The sequence below is a fragment of the Fistularia commersonii genome, chromosome 23 (assembly GCF_037954325.1).
Source record: "Fistularia commersonii isolate RoL2024-O1a breed Wild chromosome 23, RoL_Fcom_v1.0, whole genome shotgun sequence".
NCBI classification, from domain to species: domain Eukaryota; kingdom Metazoa; phylum Chordata; class Actinopteri; order Syngnathiformes; family Fistulariidae; genus Fistularia; species Fistularia commersonii.
Window position 1 is genome coordinate 5,459,980 of NC_141306.1, and position 17,248 is coordinate 5,477,227.

General features: G+C 45.4%; 1 protein-coding gene across 2 annotated transcripts in view; it reads right to left on the minus strand.

Moving 5' to 3' along the window:
• smg1 (SMG1 nonsense mediated mRNA decay associated PI3K related kinase) overlaps positions 1-17,248 on the minus strand; it is a 35,419-nt gene that overhangs the window by 8,277 nt on the left and 9,894 nt on the right. For both annotated transcript variants that reach the window (XM_086170759.1, XM_086170760.1), the window contains exons 15-49: positions 16,981-17,142; positions 16,496-16,614; positions 16,314-16,401; positions 16,112-16,213; positions 15,549-15,689; positions 15,027-15,253; positions 14,685-14,884; positions 13,973-14,134; positions 13,659-13,813; positions 13,386-13,519; positions 12,866-13,177; positions 12,545-12,686; positions 12,299-12,449; positions 11,844-11,964; positions 11,243-11,515; positions 11,013-11,164; positions 10,620-10,755; positions 10,306-10,450; positions 9,938-10,076; positions 9,619-9,837; positions 9,069-9,249; positions 8,539-8,700; positions 8,162-8,382; positions 7,867-8,021; positions 7,330-7,552; positions 6,867-7,113; positions 6,175-6,404; positions 5,741-5,986; positions 5,452-5,590; positions 4,554-4,663; positions 3,848-4,066; positions 3,537-3,730; positions 3,242-3,414; positions 2,859-3,138; positions 2,130-2,402 (exon numbers count right to left, since the gene is read on the minus strand). In XM_086170759.1, coding sequence (XP_086026885.1) covers positions 2,130-2,402; positions 2,859-3,138; positions 3,242-3,414; positions 3,537-3,730; positions 3,848-4,066; positions 4,554-4,663; positions 5,452-5,590; positions 5,741-5,986; positions 6,175-6,404; positions 6,867-7,113; positions 7,330-7,552; positions 7,867-8,021; positions 8,162-8,382; positions 8,539-8,700; positions 9,069-9,249; positions 9,619-9,837; positions 9,938-10,076; positions 10,306-10,450; positions 10,620-10,755; positions 11,013-11,164; positions 11,243-11,515; positions 11,844-11,964; positions 12,299-12,449; positions 12,545-12,686; positions 12,866-13,177; positions 13,386-13,519; positions 13,659-13,813; positions 13,973-14,134; positions 14,685-14,884; positions 15,027-15,253; positions 15,549-15,689; positions 16,112-16,213; positions 16,314-16,401; positions 16,496-16,614; positions 16,981-17,142 — 6,333 coding nt within the window. The remainder of the gene's footprint in view (positions 1-2,129; positions 2,403-2,858; positions 3,139-3,241; positions 3,415-3,536; positions 3,731-3,847; positions 4,067-4,553; positions 4,664-5,451; positions 5,591-5,740; positions 5,987-6,174; positions 6,405-6,866; positions 7,114-7,329; positions 7,553-7,866; positions 8,022-8,161; positions 8,383-8,538; positions 8,701-9,068; positions 9,250-9,618; positions 9,838-9,937; positions 10,077-10,305; positions 10,451-10,619; positions 10,756-11,012; positions 11,165-11,242; positions 11,516-11,843; positions 11,965-12,298; positions 12,450-12,544; positions 12,687-12,865; positions 13,178-13,385; positions 13,520-13,658; positions 13,814-13,972; positions 14,135-14,684; positions 14,885-15,026; positions 15,254-15,548; positions 15,690-16,111; positions 16,214-16,313; positions 16,402-16,495; positions 16,615-16,980; positions 17,143-17,248) is intronic.

Sequence of the window (17,248 nt, forward strand, 5' to 3'; positions counted from 1 at the left end):
GCCATCGGTGGTGACATCAGCGTTATTACACAGGTATCAAACACTTCAACTGAATTCTCATTAAAACCTTTTAATCATCATCCATCCATTCATTCATCCACCTTCCCCCGCTTACTCGGAGTCGGGTCGCGGGGCAGCAGCCGGAGAAGTGAGGCTCAGACCTCCCTCTCCCCTACCAGATGGTCCAGCTCCTCCGGTGGGACCCCAAGGCGTTCCCAGGCCAGCCTGGAGACATAGTCTCTCAAGCGTGTCCTGGGTCTTCGCCGTGGTTTCCTTCCAGATGGACATGCCCGGAACACCTCCCCCAGGAGGCGTCTAGGGGGCATCCGGACCAGATGCCCGAGAAACCTCATCGGATTCCTCTCTACGAGGAGGAGCAGCGGCTCTACTCCAGGCTCCTCCCGGATTACTGAACTTCTCACCCTAGCTCTCAGGGAGAGTCCAGCCACCCTGAGCAGAAAACTCTATTTAGCCGCTTGTATCCATGATCTTGTTCTTTCGGTCAATCCCAGAGCTCGTGACCATAGGTGAGGGTGGGGACGTAGATCGACTGGTAAATTGAGAGCCTCGCCTTCTGGCTTAGCTCCTTCTTCACCACGACAGACCGGTACAGGGTCCGCATCACTTCAGATGCCGCCCCGATCCGCCTGTTGATTGACCGGTCCATCCTTCCATCACTCTTGAACAAGACCCCAAGATACTTGGGACAGGACCTCTTCCCCATCCCTGCGTGGGCATTCCACCCGTTTCCAATTGAGGACCACGGTCTTGGATTTGGAGGTGCTGATCCTCATTCCAGCTGCTTCACACTTGGCTGCGAACTGCTCTAGTGAGAACTGGAGATCATGGCCTGATGAAGCCAAACAACTACATCATCTGCAAAAAGCAGAGACTCGATCCTGCAACCACCAAACCGGATCGCCTTGACGCTCTGGCTGTGCCTAGAAATTCTGTCCATAAAAGTTATGAACAGAATCAGTGACAAAGGGGAGCCCTGGCAGAGTCCAACTCCCACCACAAACGGGTCCGACTTACAACTAGCTTCGACGCCGATCATACAGAAATCAAACAGCCCGTATGACGGGGTTCGGTACCCCATACTCCCAGAGCATCACCCGCAGGATTGCCCATGGGACACAGTCGAATGCCTTCTCCAGAGCCACAAAACACATGTATATTGGTTGGACAAACTCCAATGACTCCCCGTCGAGGACCCTGCCGAGGGTATAGAGCTGGTCCACTGTTCCACGACAAGGATGAAAACCACACTGCTCCTCCTGGATCCGAGGTACAACGACCCAGCGAACCCTCTTCCCCAGCACCGCTGAATAGGCCTTACCAGGGAGGCTGAGGAGTGTGATCTTGTTGTAGTTGGCGCACACCCTCTGATCCCCCTTTTTAAGAAGAGAGATCACCACACCGGTCTGCCAGTCCAGCGGCACTGTCCCTGACATCCACGCAATGCAGCAGAGGTGTGACAACCAGGACAGCCCTACGGCATCCAGAGCCTTGAGGAACCCAGGGCGGACCTCATCCACCCCTGGGGTCCCACTACTGAAGAGCTTTTTGACTGCTTCAGCAACTTCAGCCCCAGAAAGAGGTGTGTCAGCTGCAGAGTCCCCCTGCTTCCTCATCGGAAGGCGGGGTTCGACACCACCGAAGCCACATGCCGCTTTGCCTGCTGGAGCTTATTAGCTGCCTCTGGAGCCCCACAGGCCAGATAGGCCTAATAGGTATCCTACTTCAGTTTGACGGCATCCCTCACCGCTGGGGTCCACCAGCAGGTTTGAGAGTTGCCGCCCCAAAAGGTGCCGATCGCCTTACGGCCACAGGTCCAGTCTGCCACCTCGGCAATGAAAGCACGGAACATGACTCATTGGGACTCAATGTTCCCCGACTCCCTTGGGATGTGGTTGTAGCTCTGCTGGAGGCGGGCATTGAAACTCCTTCTGACAGGAGAAGTTCCCAGCAGACCCTCATGTTGTGTTTGGGACTGCCAGGTCTGATGGGCATCCTCCCCCACCTTTTATTCAACCTTTTCACATAGGTATAAAAATCAGTCGATAGTGTCCCGTGCGGAAGATGAGTGGAAAAACAGCTTGGGGGGGGGGGGGGGGGGAATGGTGCACCTGCAGAGTGAGCTGAGAGCAGAGGTGATAATTCCAGCCAGGCTGAGAGAGCCAGGCTCTCCATTCTCACGCAGGTAGACTGCTATGCAGTGTTCCATTTCTTGCAGCTGCTCCTCGCAGGCTGCTACGGTCGTGCCCTCGGCCTTTATTCGCTCGGCCTGATGCATTACACGCTCATTGGTTTCAGCCACTTGATGCTGCAAAGTCATCTCCACACTGGAGAGGTACTGGCAAGAGGTTGACGGAGACTGCGGGGCAAAAAGAACCTCGTACCTGCAGCAGGAGGTGGAAAGAGGCACAAAGAAGCTTCGTCAAAGTTAATCCAAATAAAGGAGAAAACAATTCAAAATTCACACAATTTACATTTTAGACTGAAGATGTATTCAAATATTTATATATATATATATATATATATATATATATATATATATATTTCTTTTTTTATTATTCAAATAATAATTATAATAATAATAATAAAACCCCAAACAAGTTCACGAAATAAACATTATCTGGCAACTAGACTTCCATGACCTGGTTGAATGAGAAGCTGCTCTCAATTATGGCTAAATATAACATTGGTCGAACAAATCCTTTGTACTTTACCCTCTGATAAAACAAACAAACAAACGAACAAAAAAACCTTCAGGCTTCAGAGTTTGCAAGACTCAACATCAGATATTGCTAAATCATATGATTTGGGGGAAAATTGAAAAAAATAAGTTTCCGTACTGTCTGTATATATGCTGGCAGAACTCCACAGTCATTTCTCTCAATAGCTCCTCCAGCCAGGCCTTCCACTGGTGGGTCCGGTGGCGCAGCAGGGTGCTCCTCGGGTACAGCAGAGCCACCGTGGCGTAGCTGTGCAGCTGCTCCAGGCAGCCACGGAGGGCCCCACGGCGCTGCTGCAGGAGAGAGTTCACCTCAGCCTCCAGGCTCTCACACTGGCTGATGAGGTGGGCCTGGCCTGCGTTCTGTAGGAATGCTGTCGCTGGAACGTAGCTGGGAGGGCCTAGGAGGGTGCCATAGGAGAGAACGTTAGCACGGGTCAAAGGTATGGAAATATGGCATCTGAACATGGGTTGACAACAGGGGACACTTTTGTTCATCCTAACCGAGATCTATGGGGCTGCTGATGTCCTGTAGGAGACTGGCCAGCTGTGTGGCCTCCAGGTTGGAGAAGGCAGCCTGGTACTGGGAGATCCACTGGTCAAGGTCAGACAGCTTGCTCTGAATGGCCTCCTGCGCAGTTCTCTGTCTAGACTGCAGCTGTGTATGTTCAGAGTACCTGTGAACAGAAGCGCTGGATGAATACAAGTCCATCTGCATCTTCAAAACCTTTGGATAAGTAGCTCTACAGAAAATTAAAATGCATTTGAGATGCAGTTTTAGTCATTCGTCATTTCTGACCTTTGCTCCAGGGTGAGGATGAGGTGGTCCGGGTGGTTCTCCGCCCCTTTCAGAAAAGCAATCTCTTCCTGTAGTTTAGCCTGTAGCTTCTCTCCCTGGCAGAGCAGATCCTGCAGGACGAGGTACTCCTCCATGGCCTCTTCCACTTGGGGAAGCACGGCCAATATCTCGTCACGATTCTTAAACCAGTTCACCTTTACACAGTCCACAAAGAACACCAATCAGATTCAAATGCATCAGAAAGAAATTCATTTCAGATAAACTGCACCATCACAACATTATCGCAATGAGTGGCCAAGGAAAGATCTTACCTTAATCTCTGCAACCCTGGAGGAGAAAAGCGAGCGAGTGATTTCTCTCTCCATCTCCCTCTTGCTCTGTTTGCTGTCAGCCTGTTGGCCTCCTCCTCCGTACACAGCCCCGGCGAAGCCGACCTCTCCCCCGGCAGTCCAGTCCACCAGGGGGTCGTAGACGAAGGCCTCCAGCAGGGTCAGCAACGTCTCCCTCCCCCGACGCATCATCTGAACCACCTGAAAAGGCAGACGTTTTTCCAACGACACAATTAGAACAAATGTATTTTCCCTTTCGACGACTGAGCAAATTGTTTGTGACAGAATCTGTGTTAAGGCCCAGAAGACCGGGTATTTATTTCCTACCTCTTAGGTGAAATGCAACATCTACATTAACATTGCCACATGCAAATGATGGGAATCTTACCTCGGATTTATTCAACTGAACTAAAGCTAGTTATTATCAAGAATTATTTAAAAATACCTCAGAAATGCATAATCAGCTGCAAGACAGGATGCTATTAAAAATGTATACAAAAATCAACATATCTAATATGTTCATGTGGGGTATGACAAAGTATTAAATTAATCTTAAATACAGCAGGAATCCATACAAGTGCGGTCAAAAGGATGCACATACCATGATATATAAAGATTTTTGTTGGGTGAAAGAAGGACTTTTTAACAGGACAGCTAAGAATAAATTAAAGAACTTGAAGACACTAACCTGCTCACAAGACAGCCTGAAGATGCCCTCCACACCTGTGACGCCCAGAGCAGTCTCAATGTTGTGGGTCATTCTGAAGGGTACTTTCTCCGGGACCCGCAGACTTTTCCCTGATGACACAGAACACACACAAAATCTGAATTTCCTGTAATTTTTCTACACTTCCCTATTTTTTATTTGAAAAAGTTTGTTTTGAGAAGTGTACAGGTTTAGAGGTAACGTAAAACCAAAGCCCAATTTACCACCTTCCTTTCCAAAATAAAAATAAATTAATGACTCAGTATTCTGAGTAATGACGAGGAAAATCTAGCACCTCCTTGTAGAGTCACTGTGAAGCTCATACTCAGACACCCCCTGGCCTCTAAGAAAATGCCAATTTCTTATTTTGCACACATTCCTTGCACAAATAACTATAAATGGCAATGAGGCACTTCTGTTTATGCCCCTCATTCTGTAGATTCTCCATACAAATTAGACAAAAACTGCAGAGCCAAGTCGCCTACGTTACCACTCCGCTTCTGAGACCAACAAAATAAGAGTTATTTACACAGATGAGAGTTACCAAGCTAACAAACAAAGAGCTAACATTAATCAGCAAGTATCTTGTTTTGATTTGGGCAGGGAGCTGTTATGTACAGTTTCAGCAAAGAAAATGTCTTCGTAGAATGTTTGGATGGAGTTTAGACTGGTTTCAGGTCTTGTGTCACTGAACAGCAAGAAGACACAGACTATTCACTATTGAATTAAAGAAAAGGGCAGACCTTCACGCTTGCTTATGTAAAGGAGGAGTCATCCTTAGAGCCCAGGGTGAAACAATGAGGGTAAAAAAATGTAACACCAATGTAAAGAAATATAAACGGTCACCCTCAGAAACATGCATGTGGTTTTATGTTTTCACCTTTTTCAAAGCAAACATTGTAGTCAATATGGACAACTTCTCCAGTGGTCATGTCAATCAGCACGTTGTCGAGGTGACGGTCACCAAGGCCGATTATATATCCCACCATTGACATGACAGCCGTGGATCTGGCATAGGCCTGTAAAGAGTATCAGAAACACTATTATTGAGGAAATATTGACAAATGCTGCTGTTACAATTGGGAAATGGTAAACATTGGACTCACAGTAATGAAAAACAAACGAACCAAAAAAAAAAGTTGATGTTAAAACAAGAACACCATGGTTACCTGCGTGACTCTCCACCACTCGCTCGGTGTGGTGCAGGAACACCAGAGCTCCTTGGCCAGCAGGTTGGAGGGCGTCGCCTCCATTAGGTCTTTCAGCACCTCCTTCATGACGCTGAGAGGCCAGTCTCTTCGAGTCACGTCCAAACTGAGCCCCACGGCCTTCAGGGCGGGACCGATGCGACTGTAGTAGAGCTCACTGGGACGGGGGACTAGAGGCACCGGCTGCTGCTGGAATGAGTCTTGTGCCTGAATATTAAAAGAGAACAGGGTCTTAAAATGATGTGAAGCAAATCTGAGTCAATCTTTATGGGGATATTACTAACGAAAAATCGTGACAAAATTGCATATAATGTTTGGGGGAAAATGACACAACATTGGCATGAAAAATATAGTGAAACTTTGTGAGATAATAATGGGGGGAAAAAAAAAATCACCTTCTGAGCTTGGAGGACAGCCTCTCTCTGCTGCCAGCGCTTGTAGAGCCCAAACAGTGGCGTAGCTCCATCCACCCACTGAATGAGCCCTGATCGGGTTCCCAAGGGGGTGACGGAGTAGTGACGTGCGTGGAAGTGCGGCTGCTCTTGCTGGTTGATCTTGGTGAACATGGTGTTGACAATCGACAGGAATTGCATAATGCGCTCATCCAAATGTAAATCTTCAAGACCTGAGAGAGACAACAGCAGAATCACTACTTGATTTTTACTGTAGACAATGGAAAACTACAACATGGACTCCACTCTGGGTGGTCATCCTTGTCCTTTTTTTTTTTTTTTTCAAATTGTATACACAACAGAATGTACCTTGAGCAGAAAACCATATCAACAAGTAAACAACAAAACAAAGATCCCATAGGGGTCAAGTGCAAAGCACCCACCAGAATAAAACTAAATGAACAAATTACATCCGAGAAATGTGCTTCTCTTAAGTCAATTTGTTCACATTACAAATTATTTGCTTTTTTACTGAATAAAGCTCTGAATGGACTTGACTGGTATAGAACAGTTTAAAATCCTCAGAAATGAAATAATCTAACAAAATTGAAATTGACGATGTAGGAGTGCGGTGTTGCCGATGGTGAGTCCCAACATGCAGCCACCGTGTGCTAATCTAAGAACTGCCCTCCCACCTTTGAAAAGATAGGGGTAGCTGTGTCCGTCTGAGCCCAGGAAGAACAGCTTCTTGGGTTTGGTCTTGGTGGGCAGGATGGTGATGGAGTTGCCAATGCTTTGTATGGTGACGGTGTCTGATGCGGACACCACGCCTGGCAGGGCCATCTCTGTTGTGTTCAAAGATGCCAGATGTGGACTGATCTCATCCAAGTGGAGCAGGTAGCTGGCTCGCTTTTGAGCGCGCTGCTGCAAACTGATCATGATCTGAGCAACACACACACACACACACACACTAAATCTTTCATGGACAATAGTTTCAAAGATGTATTGAAATTACACTAAGTTTGTAGTACATCGTGCTAACCAAACTGCATTTACTTGATACAGCAACATCAATACTATACATTATTATAGAAAAATGGTATTTTTTTCATGCATTCAAAGGATTATAGTCATGGATTTCTTTCAATTATTTTGTACCTGTTTGAAGGGAAGCCAACTACTAGCAGGGTTGGCAGGGTTGTGAGGATTTTTTAGCCGCTCAAGGGCAGAACTAATGGCATCGCCGTAGGTCTGCTGAAACCAGGTCTCATGCGGTGTCTCTGCTGGGGCTGATGTGATGCTGCAGACGTGATCCAGGGCAAACACAACTGGACGCATCAGAGCAGAGTGCTTCTCTCTCATGATGGCGATCTTTTCATCCCTGTGGTCCAACAGACAAAGTAACAGGTCGGTTTGTTGTTAATCAGAAAGAATTAAAAGTGTTCAGAGACAAGATGAGGTACACAAGGAATACTCTTCCACACCAAATATCAGCAGAGTTTGGCTTGATTAAACTTTATTGCCAATTTCTTGATTACTCCTACTTGACTAACAGTTTCTTGAGGTAAATTTTATAATTAACTGTTGAGACAGAAAGATATCTCTTTCAAATTCAAATGTATGTTTTGCCAATGTAACAAATCGTTGTTAAACATGTATGGATGTGACCTCTTGATTGCAGACAACCCTTCTCACCTGCGTAGCGTATTGTTGTTCTGTACCCTCTTGACCTCGTCCTCTAGCTGCTGGATTCTGCGCAGCACGTGCATGTGTTGCTGCTGCAGCACGCCGAGCCACAACTCGTCCCACAATAACGTCACCCTGCGCAGCTCACCCACCAGCTGCTGGACCTGGTAAGCACGTGGAAAGACATCATTTAAATTTACAACTAACTAGTATGTAGAGCTGTTGTGTATGCGGTGTCAATACTGTACAGGCCAGAAAATTGTTCTTCTACATGAGCATGCTAGGGACTTGTGGAGCCACACACCTGCAACACCATGGTAGGGTTAGCTAAAGAAAGCTTCTCCACAATTTTGCTGTAACAGTCCTGCATCATGGCTTGGTCCTCGCTAGAGCAGAAGGTAGCAAGCTCTTCTGGAGCTTCTCCGGGGCCGCTGCTTTCCGGCTGCTCTTCCTCTTCATCCCCAACTAAGCCTGCTCCCTGCATGCTTCCCAAGAAGGTTGGCAGAGCTGATGGCAATTTGCTTCCTGTGGATGAATCATAGGGACAGGACATACTTATCACATAATGACTTACTGAAAATGTGTTATATTTAATGGTCTTCGTCCAGACGTGGCTCTTTATGTTGTAAACCTTTTCACTGATCTCATTGAGTAATTTAGGTGACAGCAAGAAAACCATACCTGCATTCTGAGCCTCTCCTCCAAGAGAAAGTGAGCCCACGATGGCAGGGTAAAGGATGAGATGTGGGGAATCCTGCGCCACCCGGCACAGCAGGCTGCATATGCTCTGACGGATGTATGCCTCCGGATGGTTGAGACGGGAGAAGAGTTGCGGGGTGATTCCTGTGGAGAGCAGACAGACATCGACGTGGCTGTAACAATGATGTCAACTCAAACATTGTCGTATTGTTTTTAAATCCCAAATTATGACAAAAAGAATAGCAGAAATGTTAACTCCTAATTCTTAATTTGTTCCTGTAACTTCCTGTATATATATAGACAGCAAGTGGTTGATATAATTGCGTATAGAAGAAAAATTGAGAGGATTATATTTCAACTACACAATCATAAGAAAACATGGGCTCAGGGGTCTGTCTTTTTAATGTTAAAACAAGAAAAATGAATCGCTATGTTGCTGGTCACGCAGAATCGAGAAAAAAAAAAATCCGAAACAACATATGCAAATAAATCGAAGCGGAGGCGTCTCGTACCTCTCCAGGGTGCTGTGGGGGTGGAGGCTAAGCCCAGCTCGAGCCCCTCCCTCAGCTCTCCAGCATGTTTCACTAGCAGCCTGAGGAGACGAAGTGTCGCCATGACGATCACATCATCGTTGCTCTGCTTGCTGTTTTGGTTGGACAGCAACAGTTTGGGATCATCCTCGTCGATGGCCATCTGTAACAGAGGAGACAAGTCTGAGTTTGGCAAACTTCTGTTCATCTCTTTCTCGAGTCCCTGTGATTCGCAGTAGGGCAGACATTAGTTGGTAATAAGAAAATTTGTCTGACGACTTATGAAAGACATATTGGCACTAGTCATCTTGATTTAAATTTGGTGGCACTGAACCGGACGTGGGAACAATGGAACTAACTAGCTAGCTTTGCTTGACTTGAATTGCATTTTTTTTTTTTTAAATACCAAACATCTACTGAGTAAGTGAGCCAAACTTGGCCATGTCTTCACACAGTGCTCCCTACAGGCTTCGAGAAAGCCTGCATCAATTTCCACATTTTATTTCCTGCAGATGCCATTGAACTGACTCACCTGTCCAGCATTGAGCTTGAGGAAGGTAAAATAGGCCTGGCAGGAGATCCGGTATAAGCCAAAAATTCTGTCCACCACACGTCTCCAAACACGGATCAGGCCATCAGCGACAGGTTGGCCCGCGTCTGCAAGCCAGGGACACGAGGCGGTGAGCTGGCGCCAGATTACATCCACCATGTCGTCCTCATCATCTTCCTGCTGCAGAGCCATATCCTCATCCTTTGCAAAAAACAAAAACAAAGTATAATCAGAAAGCCTTTAAGATGGAATAAGGACTTGTTTATCTGAAAAAAAAATGGAAGACTCATCAACAGGTTACCTGTATTCCAGTAGGTCGACACATGGCCTGGCCCAGAATGCTGAAGATGGTGTCCTTGTCTTCCACACTGGTGGTTAGTGGTAGAAGCTCCTCAATCTCTGCCTTTTCTCCAGGAAGAAGAGGTAATCCCTCACCTTGGCTGGAGGAAGGAAAAAAAATTAAAAACCAAATAATGCGATCATAAAATGTAATTAATATCTGATGGCAATGTCTGACACAATTATATTTTCATGTTAAATCAATTCTGGGGATTGCATTTAATACCATCCACTGTCTTTCTATCAACTTAAATAATAACTTCACATGACAGTAAACGTAATTTTATTTCAGATTTCAAAGTACAAGTAATGTAGACTGAGCGGACTTACCTTGCATTATCCACTACCTTTCGGCCCCACCGGTAAGCCCAACTGGCCAGCGCTGCCCAGGATTTGGCCACCTCAGGGGCCAGGCTCGTAGACAGCTGGTAGAGTTGACCCAAAACAAAATCTGGCTCGCCGACACCAACGCTCACTGAAGAGAATAGACACATTACATAGCTTCTGGTGGACTAGGCAAGAACAATGTGTGTCTACGGATCACAAGGTCCAGCTCTCTGTTCCAGCCGAACAGGTATTCCCCGCCTTGAGTGTGAACGTATTCATTCAGTCATTAATCTACCTCTGTCTATAGTAAACTGTACCTGAGATCTCAGTGGTGATGTGGGGTATACCCTGGTCCACAAGGGGAAGCTCGAGCAGAGCAGCAATATTTTGACACAGGGGTGACATGTTTCCACCCACAGTAGAGGAGTTTACTGCGCCTGATTTCTTCACAACCTAAAATGAATACACCAGAAAGAAAATATGGTGCAATATAGTAACAAGCCTGTTCTCCCAACATAGCCAGCAAAACATTCAGACTCAGACATGACACACCAAAACCTTGTGTAACCAAGGGAAAATGTCTTAAAGTTCAGTATTCCATACCATTATTTTTGTGCATGTTGTACACATAATTTCCCTTAGGTTTGTTCGCCTGTGGCTGGAGGCAATTAGAACAAGGGAAATGAAAAAAATGAAATCTAAGGATGTACCTGTTTAAGCTGAGGCACCATGTCCTTCCAGTCAGCTAAAAGCCACTTGCACAGAGTCAGCAGTGAGCGACAGGCAGCATCTTCATTTTTCCCCACATAGCAGTGTGACAGGGCTGCACTGCTCAGCATCTCCATGGCTGTCATGGACTGACCTGTGGATACAGATGCTGCTTACAACTGCGGATCGTCAGCGACTTGGGAAGCGGGGGGAAATTGTTCCCACTCCTCACCTGCAGTCCTCAGTACTTTGGCTTTTTCAATTTGTAGCTCCGGTCCCCATTTCTCACCCAGAGTACCCTCCATGGTGAGACGCTTGAAGGCCTTGCTCAGCTCGTCATCTTGCTCCTCCTCATCTTCCTCCTCATCTTCCTCCTCCTCCTGTGTCCCGTCGCTGCATTGGCTGAGCAGACGGGATGCAAGTGCAATGTTTCCTTTTTTCCGGGCAAACTTTACAGTCGTGAGACAAAGTTCCATCAAATGGCCGTCGATGGAGGGAGATGATCCTTAAAGGAAAGGAGACTGGCATTTTTATTCAGACAACACGGGAACGATTAAAACAGCTGTATATATACACACACACACAGTAAGGCTTATAATTTCAAGTTCATACAATTTCAATAGTATGATAATGATAATAGTTAAGTCTAATATCCTACATTGTGTATGTGCTACACTTACTGATTGACTGATCTCAATTTGACTATAAATCCAAAACCAGAAATCATTCACAACACAGTGTTAAAGAAAGCTATTGCCTTGGAGCATACACACAACATTTGTGAGTATAGCTCCTAAGTCTTGGAAACAGAAAGTGTGGCGATCAATAATCACCTCGGAGTTTGTTGAGAAGCTGTCTTTGGAACATCGTGTATCTGAGGGCCTGAAGGAAAGGCTGCACATCTTGCTGCTTACAAGAGCTAAGAGCCTCACAGTATAGAGGGATCCCGCAGTCCTGAAACGTGCAAACATACACGGTGGAGGAAATAATCATCAAGCCAGTTTGATCACAACAACTGGCAAATCTGGGTTAAGAACCAAAAAGCAGGTTGGGAAACTATGCAAAAGTGATTTACTTCAGGAAAGCACTGAAATACAATTCTAAAATTATGTTTTATCTAATTTGTTGATATACTCATCGAGGGACAGGTACTTTGTTTATCGGGGAAAAATCAATGTTCATCTCTCTTAAAACTAAGCCGTGACTCTTCATATCGGATCACCTTATTCTCATCAAATCATCAAAACACTCTGGATGTGAATCCAAAAGAGGTAGAAATTTGACATACTTCTTGTCCTGTGAGCGTGTTTTCCAGACTGGCGGCACAGTGCAGCTGCATGATTGGCAAGGTGGGGAGAGCGTTTGAGAGGGTGACTGTGGACAGGCGCAGAGGTCCTAGACAGATCCGTCCTGTTTGCTTTAAGCAACGCACCAAAGTACTGCAACGTCACACAACACGTCTCATTAACATGAAGACAATGCCTTTAGTAAGGATTGCAACCAGAACATTCTGAACTATTGCATAAATCCTTACTCTTGATTGGGTGTGGACCTCTGCTCTTGCTGCTGGCTGGCTTTCTTCATGGCGCTAACAGCACTGCGAAGGAGCTGCACCTCTATGGCTCTCTGCAATTCTGTTGGATCTGGGCTCAAAGACGGCAGAAGCCTCTTCAAGTCTGACAAAAAGACATGCAACGATTACATGTGGCAACAGCTCAGCTATCCAGCCCCTTCGTAGTCTCATCACTGGGACAATTCCACCCAGATATGAAGTGAGGCTGAACAATATTGATCAATATTTTTCCAATGTCAGCCCACTCGTAAAATGACAATGAATCATCCTTAAAACGCCTACCTAACTTGTCCTTGCTGCTGGAGAGCAAACTGTAGTCCTCCCCTGGTAGCAGCTCCAGCTGAGCGCCACACTCAGTCAGATCTCCTTCCTCGAAGCTACTTAAGGCCTGGATGTAGTTGAAATCAGTCCGCAGATTGATGTTGATGGGAACAGTGGAGTTTTGTTTGAGGGTGTGGATGCTGGCTTGCCATTCCTTGACAGAGGCCCAATCACAAAGTGCCACATAGCACTGACATGCTTTGTTTGCCAGGAGATTCATCACCTCTGGAGAGCACTCGCTGGACTTCAGCAGAACAGTCTTCCTGCTTTCACCTATTTAGAGGAAATCCAAGTCAACAAATGGAACAAGCGTTCGGAAATTTCTGCAAAGTAATGAGAATAAAAAGATGAAAAACAATGTTCTATCAATAATTTAGAGGTAAGAATCCTTGACCTCCAAATTGATCTGTATTCTTTTTATTCCTGAAACTTTTGGCTTTTTGCCAGTTGAAATTAATTAAATTGTCTAAATTCTACGTACCATTGCTCGAGTGTTTGGGACTACCACTGTTACTGGAAAGCTTGAGCAGACAACAGTCAGAGCTTTTGATGCTGCAGTCCATCCCTGTTACTGCAGACAGCTGATCCTGGTAATCCAGCGCTGCTTTCTCAAACCTAAGCGAGCACAGACACACACACACCTCTTACTGATGCCGCAAGTAAAGAAAAGTGGGGTTGATATCACTTCCACAGATGATGTATTCAGAGTAACTCCACAATGCAGTGGGTATATGTCTAAAGCGTTACCGCTTACCGGCCCTCTGCCTGCAGGGCGACTGTGGACAGCCAGGTCAGACTTCTGCCAGTGGTCAAAAGGCTCCAGGTTGCCAGGCCTTGGATGGCCTCAGGACAACGCAGTTCACAAAGAGCCTCTGCCAACAATGTAAGCGGAACCTCCAGCTCTGGACCCTAATGAATGCACCAAACAAAGTAATTCAAACAGTCAAATACAGAGATTGGATGTGCAGACATCGCAACTTCAACTACCAAAGCAGCATTTCACAAAAATGCTGGTGCCCATCCCTGCAGATGAATGCAGTTTGGATTCTTATCAATATGCATAATGACCTGGTTACTGCTGGTTTTAATCTCTGCAAGCAGATCGAAACCATGGCGAATGGTGACTGCCGGTTGACCTGACAGCAGACCAACCCTCATCAGTGCCAGGCGAATCCTTGTCAGCCAGTCTTGACATGTCTGCCGGTTGGTGTAAAAGAATGTCCTGATGCCCTGGAACAATGACAAATGCTTAACATTGCTTGAACACAAACCATTAAGGCGCGTTACTGTTTGGATTTATAAATGTGAATGGGAGTGGAAGGCTGAGCTTGAAATTAAAAGTGAAGATCCAGTGCGGGATTGTGCAAATATACACGACATTGATTGACATCTTAAGTGCGAATGCATCACCAAACAATGTATATTGTTTTTTTAATATTGACTATTGTGAGCCACATGTCTCACTGTGAATATTAACAAACGAATATCATTTATATTAGTATCGTAATAAGATTACGGCTGCTGTGATCGGTCCACATACACGGTTGTAAACCAAGGTGAGTCAGCTGTAACAAAGGTCTCGAGTTAAAGTTTAGACTGTTTAAATCTCGCAAAGCTAGAAAACTATCTGATCAGTGAACGGATGATCCATCGGTGGGAAACAGAGAACTCACTGGTCGAACATAGATAGAGGTGGAAACCCTGACAAAATTTATTTCCCCTGCCGAAATGTCCTACAGACACAGAATTTGTTGGATGGTGGGGCACTTAAATGACACACCTTCGGTGGAGCAGTGAGAGCGTTGGCACAGCCCTCGTAGGCGTTGTACATGAGCTTCTCCAGGTTCTCCAAGTACTGAAGCAGTAAAGCCAGCCGGAGCTGGTTCGAGTGCTGACTATCTCCATCACCTCCAGTCCCCGCCCACGCTCCAACGTGCTGCTCGGGGTTCAGACTGTGGGCTGCCAGGCTACGAATCATGCCTAAACATGCAGGGATGCAGACAATTACCACTTATTTATCTAAAGGGCTTGCACAAGTTTATAATATCTTTGTGCCTGCTTTGGGTGTACTTTATAGGCAAGCTGAGGGTGTAAAATATGATTTAAATAACATTTCTTCCACCTTCAATAGTCTGGAAAGTGTCCTGAGCTCGTCCCAATGGAGTTCGCAGTTTGGACAGTACAGTGAACTGGGCAGCCTCCCACACTGCCCACTGCCACAGCACCACCTCAGATTTCAGCAGCGCCCTCGGCACAACACCTGGCCGGTTTACATCTATCCCATTTCTGCTGTCCCGTTTCTCCAACCGCTGGCAGCTGTGATACAGACGCTCCAGCCAGGGATCCTTACTGTGGACAGAAGAATGCAAAACACAAGTAATTTCCATTGATGTTACATCTGGTGCCATGGGTGCAGGATAATTTAGGTAAAAATTGTGCCTTTTCTCTGGGGGAGATTGTATAGTTAATGACTCAATATTGCAGTCTTTCCACCTTCATGATGCATATTTACAGTTTAAAGTTTCACTGTGTGGCCACAGCGAATTGCAGCATTTCTAATAATAACCAATCAATAGTGAAGGCTGATGCAATATATAAGTCAAGCATGATACAATCCCGGAATGTTAAACAGATACATATTTACCCGCCACGATGCAGGACTCCGTATAAGATGAAGCTGATGAGATCACTGAAGTCCTGGGGGTGGAATGTGCTGCTCGGTGCTCGGCTCATGTGGTGGCGGATGGCCAGTGAGATCTGACTCATCTCAGGGTGACTATGAGCACTTTAAGACAAACATGCATTAAGTGAGTTGGTTTGGGATAAACATGCTTTTTGATGACTGAATTGATCATGAAAACGCTCTGGTTATTTTGTTATTCAGTAAGATGAAGCTATAGCTAGAAGTAGCTATGCTCAGCCTAAAGACACACAGAAACAGGTAGCATGGCAGTGCCTTTAAATTACATGTGACATCATTTTTTCTTTTGTACATTTTTAATTAATATATGTGCAAAAGAAAAAGAAAAAAAAAAAACACACACTGCGCCATTAATATATCTCTTGTATTCTTAAAACTACAAAAACAGCAACAAAACTTTACCATAATTAGCCCTGGTTAGATTGTGAATATTTAATATATATGTTAAACCAAGTAAGTAAAGAGCGGTTACAGGTACATCTGATTCTAAATGGCTCGGCTATTACCTCAAAGAAACATCCACAGGGATCGTCCTGAGCAGCTTGCCAAAGGCCTGCCTCACCCTGACTGCTGAGTGGACCAGCTGGACTCTACACACATCTCCACATCTAATTGATGCATACACAAATACATAGTGAGCACAAATGCAACAGGTAGCTGTAGAGCAACAAGAGACGCAGCTACTTAATGACTGTGTGTGGTCCTCACCTTTGCAGCAGCTCCGTGGACATAGATGAAGAGAGGACCAGTAAGCTGTTGCAAGTCTGAAGGCATATACTCTGTTCTTCATTCAGTGCTAGCAAAGACAACATGAATAATGAATGCAAAAACCTAAGCAACTGTTGGAAAAAGAAGGTTTATGTATATATTTAACAAACAAAAGCCCTCACCATTGGCAAGCAGCCCCTTGCACAACTTATTGAAGGAAGGCAAGGAAAAAAGGGGACTATAGGTGTCGGATTTTTTCATCAGCACAGATATTTCATGAGCCCAGGTGAGAAGCAGCTTCCTGTTATACAAATATGACAGCATCAGGGCACGTTTCCAATCATTCCACTCAGTTTCCAGGTATCCATGCAGATTTACTGGTATGCATATCAGCAATAATTGATTTTAAAATCAGACAACAAATCTAATTCTGTTTTAGTACAGAGAAGCCCTAACTACATATCATTACCTATAGGCTTTAACAAAAGTCAACTGTTTCCTGTTGACCTTCAGAAAAAGATAGCATAATAATGATTTTCAATGAACATGAGAATTTTTTCCAATGTTGCGTCACGTGTTGCATTGTTCTTTAAATTCAAATAATCACTATGGCATATTCTTCTAAAGTCGTGGTGCCCTTGTTAGTGTGCCTGTGTGAGAAAAAGACCTGGCCTCGGGGTTGAGATGCTCCTTTGCAAGCAGACCCCCCAGAAGGTTCAGCAGGGTGCTGAAATGTTTCTTCGTCGCTGTAGTAACAGTACTGATGACAGCACCATCAAATAGGGATGGGGAGGATGATGACAAGCTGGATGAGATGAAATGATCATGCCTGATGAAGGAAACGGAGAAGACAAAGAGACAGTTAAGAAGATAAGCCAAATACTACAGACAGTTCATCATGCGGTTTTTCACTACAGTGACTAAAATCTCAGTTC